Here is a 5,367-nt window from a genome sequence, read left to right as displayed (position 1 = left end):
CTTTCTTACAGTTTTTAATAGTTTTTCTGCCTGGTTGAAAGTAATAGCTTAGACTCGATGGCATGCCAACATTTTCAAGCTTTTAATCCTAATGGAACAAATCACACAAGGTAGCAGGTTTGCCTAATTGGGTAATTTTATCCCTTCATATCTTTGTCATATTTTCCATATAGCTGTCCACTACAAGACACTTCAGAAAGTGGCAATTTAATAAAGGTGTCTTACTATAGCCACCAGCAGGAGAATATTCAGTTCTAGTTTGATCAGGGGTTCAAATTGGTCATTTCATAACGGCACAATACATGGAAAATGGTTGTAGTAAAATATCAAAATGCAATTAGATGGTAAATTAGATCTGAATTTTAACTTTCAATAATTCATAAAAATACTATCATGCCTTTGCAAGCTCCTGATGCATTTAAAGGAAACATCTCCAACCTACTTGTGGCATATACTATAAGCTAGCATAAACGGGAATGTGCAGCAGTACGGTTCAGGATGGAGACTGGGTTTGTAACCCAGATAATTTGTTGCAAAATGTACCCAGCTACCACATAGCAACAGAATTAGAGCTCATGATCATAACTTCTGTACAGACATGGGCTGAAAAGCCACTCGGCAAGGAAGAAGCTAAAACCAAAATGTAGCTAAGGCAGCCTTAAAAACCAAAATAGTTTGCAAATGCTCATCCAGATAAATCTTGTTATTCTTGCAGATATGTTCTGTGGTGTCATGAAACTTAAAGTGTTTGACCAGAATAATCACACTTTGAGGAAAAGAAAAAAAGCCTTCCCAACTTCAGTACCAGAGTGACAGAATTGTGTTTTGCAAGAACTGATGCACTTTAACATAAAGGACATGACATCCCATAAGGAAAGACTGAAAATATTTAACATTTGAAGATAACAATGAGGTGTATCCAGTTAAAATCTACATCCATCCAAATCACTTTGCCATTGTATTCTTGGGCAAGATAATTCACCTGCTATTTTGCTGGTAGTGGTTAAAGGGCCCAGTGGCAATGTGTAGCACTTTGGACTCCTCTGACTTGACAAAGCCCTACACATATTTGAAAAGGCCATTTGCCATTTCAAATTGACAATCGTATCACTAACTTAGTTAGAAAGTGGTTCAATAACAGCCATTATTTCAACGTTAAAGGAAATCTAGGGTCAAAGATGAAAGGGTGTGAGAACAAGGCGGCCAACAAAGGACTCAGATGTATCGGTTTTATCAGGAACAAAATTAACAGCATTATATTGTGACAAATGTTTATTTCTTAAAAAACTTTAACAATGCAGTCTTGAAATTATATTTAATGGAAAAACAGCTCAAAAACTAAAAACTTACAAGCAAATATTAAAAGGTTTGGCTCTTAGTGAAAAAACTAAAAACCCAGTGTACACAATTACAAAACGCCTGTTTTTACGGAAGAGAACGATGCTTTAAACATGAGCGGCACTTGAACAGCTCCATTTCAGTAATGATATCCATGAGCAGGAGGGTGATCTGGTTTGTGATGGGTGTAGGGGGCATAGTGGCGTCTGCTGTGACGGTTCCTCATCACAAACTGATGATTGGGGGGCTGGTGGTAATCTTCATAGGGCTCAAAGTGGGAGGAGGGAGGCACGTTGTCAACACCTGTAAGATGTTCAGACTGAATTTTAGGCCCAATATTTTTTAAACCGATACATTTATACGATTGATTTTGCACTAGTTTTGGTACAGAATTAATATTTTTTTTTAAAGTCTGCATCTACTGAACACAACATGTTAAAGTTAATATTTCTAACGGTGCAACTCAAAATACACCAGTGTCAGTTAACAACCCATCTTGCCAATACATGAAGATATCACACCTAATGAAAACAAAATGGCACCTCAGGCTGTGACCATAGCCTTATTTTGTTCAATAACTTGTAATGCTAATTCCAGGTCTGGATTTGCCAGTTGATGTTTGTGAATTAAATTATTCTGTTGGGTGATTGTGTCATGACTTCCCTTTCTTCATGAGTTGAACATTTTCCTTCTATCTATTTTATTACACAACATATTATTGGAGAACGTATTATTTGCACGAGTGTACTGGATGGGCAATGCAGACATCTCGTAAAGATGGTCAATGGCACCTTCACCTAGAAACACAATGAGGTTTTAAATACCAAGTCTTAAGCAGTGCGTACACTTACCATGTCTGGGCGGTACATAATATTTCTGCTGAGGTCTGCGGCGTAGCCGGGGCTGCTGCGGCTGGACGGCAGGTCGGAAGTTCTCTGCATTTTCGTGCCGATGTGGCATTGGCTCTCTCTTATCTTCAAAGCTCAAGAAGGCACCAGACAAAGAATCAGAGGTGAACTCCTCTCTAAAGCTGTCTGAAGTCACAGCAGCTGTTTGGTAACCGTTTGGACAGGAAAGAGGGGTGAAACAAAGAGATAAAAGAAAATTACTTAAGGTGGAACAAGGAAGTGCAGAAGCTTCATTTAAAGATTCTCTCTTGTTTTAACACCAAAGAAACAGAAATATGGTCTTTAAAGATAGATGTCATCTTCCAGCAGGTGCACTTCAACTTTTCTAAAGTATGCAGTTTAGAGTTTTCTTTTGGAAATGCCAGGATAACCTTTAACATTCATCTCTGAAGAACTAATCTCCTCTGTGCTAATCCAAAAAATAATACAGAAACAAAGAAAATCTATGGAAGCCAGGAACTCCCTGCATGAGAATCTGTACAATACCAGTTGGTATTGAAAATACTTGTTCATACTTTGCATAGTCCATTGATTTCCAGGCCTGTAAAATCTTTAATTTCCCTTCTTTTCCCATCTGAATAAGCCACAGGAATCACCATCATGTCTTACCTGCAAATTTTGTAGAACAGTCATAGATTGACTTCTGATCAGGAACTTCTGAAGAAACAACATAGATACATGTTTTAATTCTTAAATAAAAGATGCATGTGTGCATGTTTGTGAAGCCACTCCTCCCACCATCAGCAGTCAGCATCACACCCCAGGCTTGTGCAATGTGCCGTAACAGAAGAGCGGTGATCCTGCGGTGGGCGATGGCGTTCCAGTGGACGCCGTCTTTGGTTCGATGTTGTAATGAGAAGCGGAACTGAAAGTGAAGGTCCAACACATCCATCTCATAGTTGTCGGCCAGAGTCCCACCATAGAAGTTGGCTTCAATCACGTCGTAACGCAGCTGAGGAGCTTTGTGCTCAATCTGTGGTCAGAGAAAAATTATGCACTTTTCCTTTCAGCAGAAAATATCAAGATAAAAAGCTAAACTTACAGACTGGACAATGGGGACTGCATGGCGCTGCAAAGAGGGAGTTATTGCTGCATACATTTTATATTGATTAAATGAGGACATAAAAAGAATACATCTCTGCTGTCACTTTGCCATAATATCAGAATGGTAAACCTGTAACATTTTACAGCTTAATGTCCATTCCAAGTGAGAAGATAAACATAAGTCTGTTCACTTTATTCAGCATTAAAATACATTTGTGTCTTTTTACACTTAATAGTAACTCACTTCAGGCACCAGAAAGCCACCTTTAATCCTTTCTCCTAATGGCATGGTGAGATTCCAGACAAATAAGGTTTCCTCTGGTAAGAAACTCTTCAGCTCACCAAAGAACCGCTTAAGGTTTGCCTTGTAGTCATCCACCCATTTGGGATTGTATCTAAATAAATATAATGCAAACAACAAAACAGGCCTAAGCAATTACAACACAAAGATTGGGATCAAAAGCATAATAATCAATATGATAATTATAAATATACAAGAGGCATTCCTCTATGCCTCTGCACCTGACCCTGACTGTTGGTTGAGCATACAAGCAGTTTTGCTTAGTAAGGTAAAAAGTGATGCAATGAAAACACTTAGCACCAACAGCCAATGTACTGGGAATCACCTTGCTTTTAGTTAAATCAAGTTTTGCTTTTATCTTTTACATTTCTAAAATGCAAATGCTTTCTTATTGGCTTTTTTTTCTTGCATTCAGGTTCATTTCGGACCTCATGCTACACCATGAGACATATTCTTGACCCCAACTTTTTGGCCTACTGCACTAGAGAATCTCTAGTACTAATATTTAAACTTGGTGTTTTATATGATATTAGTACTTCTTGTACCCACCTTGAAATATCCCAAACGCAAGAGTTCACAATGACCACGTCTGGTTTCAAGCCCTGACGGAAGTCCTCGATGATGCTCTGCATGTATCTGGAGAAGATGCGAGTCACGAAGTAGAAGCGGATCAGGTGGTGGTCAGACTGATACTGACGGACCTCTGTGTACGCAGTCCCATTGTTCATTCGGTCCAGACAGCCTCCTTCCACCAAGCAGTCCAGCTCGAAGCTCATCTCACCCTGCAGGGACAAAATGTCACAATTAACAGGAGAAAAGCCAATGAGCTGATAACTTAAAAGACGTCACAGAAATATCAGGTTTCATTTATTAGCAGATGAATATCTTGCGATGTACACATTTAATATCTCCCATTTTTGTAAATTATGTCCACAAGTTGCTAACCTTGCTCTTTAGTTGTCTTAAGGTGAGGTATCGGTCCTTTTGTAGCAGTACGACAAGGTCCTTGTATACAGAGCGCTGAACTAAGTGAAAATACGTTTAATAAATTACAGAAAATAAACAAGGGGGGAAAATATATTTAGATATAACAAGGGAGGAGTTGCTCACTGGAGTCTCCCAACACCACGACGAACTTGTTATGGAGGAGCAGGCGGGCCTGCTGGTGGTTCACCGTCTCTTTCTGGCAATTAAAAGATTACTTTATATATATATATATTATATATAAACGTAAAGATGCAAAAATATACTTACCATTGTGTTTTAATATTTTCAAATTGAGTTGGGTTTAAAACTACCACTTTCCTAAATTCACGACCGACCACACTTTCTGAATGTTAGCCGTTAACTAAAAAGCTATTTATTTCCAAACTTTTTCCCCTTCTAAGTCCTTAAACCCACGAAAAACTAATTTTTTTTGGAGCTTAAGCCCACTTTTAAAACGCAAAACACCCAAACAGCCACATCGCCGAGTCAGCTTTTAAAGAGTTAGCATAATTGTTCGACCCTGGTGGCCGTTAGTTCTACAGACGCAGGTGACGCTGATTGGATGAGGCCTTTAATGACGGTCGGAAATTTCTCCTCATACAGCGAGCGTCTGCATCACTTCAAAATAAACAAAAATTACATCCGAGATAGTTCATCGAAAATATGCGTCAAATACTAATTTATAAACTTAACAAAACTCTGTCACACGTATTGAGATGAACTGGTTTCCAAAAGTTAAATTCTGCTGTCAAATTATTACACTCACATTTTTTTTGTGGGTCCACAAAT

At 38.6% G+C, this 5,367-nt stretch overlaps 1 protein-coding gene across 2 annotated transcripts; it reads right to left on the bottom strand.

Annotated features, from left to right (window-relative positions):
* Positions 1-76: 76 nt before the first annotated feature.
* Positions 77-5,102, bottom strand: LOC102236998 (PC-esterase domain-containing protein 1A-like). 2 transcript variants are annotated; one of them, XM_005799605.2, is made up of 9 exons: positions 4,846-5,102; positions 4,702-4,774; positions 4,537-4,616; positions 4,141-4,373; positions 3,535-3,685; positions 2,985-3,219; positions 2,856-2,903; positions 2,190-2,387; positions 77-1,641 (listed from the first exon to the last, which is right to left on the bottom strand). In XM_005799605.2, exons 1-9 carry the CDS (start codon positions 4,846-4,848, stop codon positions 1,478-1,480), a joined length of 1,185 nt encoding a protein of 394 aa, XP_005799662.1. In that variant the 5' UTR covers positions 4,849-5,102; the 3' UTR covers positions 77-1,477. The 2 variants fall into 2 exon arrangements, with proteins under 2 accessions (XP_005799662.1, XP_023202593.1); XM_023346825.1 differs by having other exon boundaries at positions 2,856-2,900.
* Between the last annotated feature and the right edge of the window lie 265 nt (positions 5,103-5,367).

This window comes from Xiphophorus maculatus, chromosome 14 (assembly GCF_002775205.1).
Source record: "Xiphophorus maculatus strain JP 163 A chromosome 14, X_maculatus-5.0-male, whole genome shotgun sequence".
Taxonomy (NCBI): Eukaryota; Metazoa; Chordata; class Actinopteri; order Cyprinodontiformes; family Poeciliidae; genus Xiphophorus; species Xiphophorus maculatus.
The sequence above is the reverse complement of the archived record's forward strand: the minus strand, read 5'-3'. Positions and strand labels throughout refer to the sequence as shown.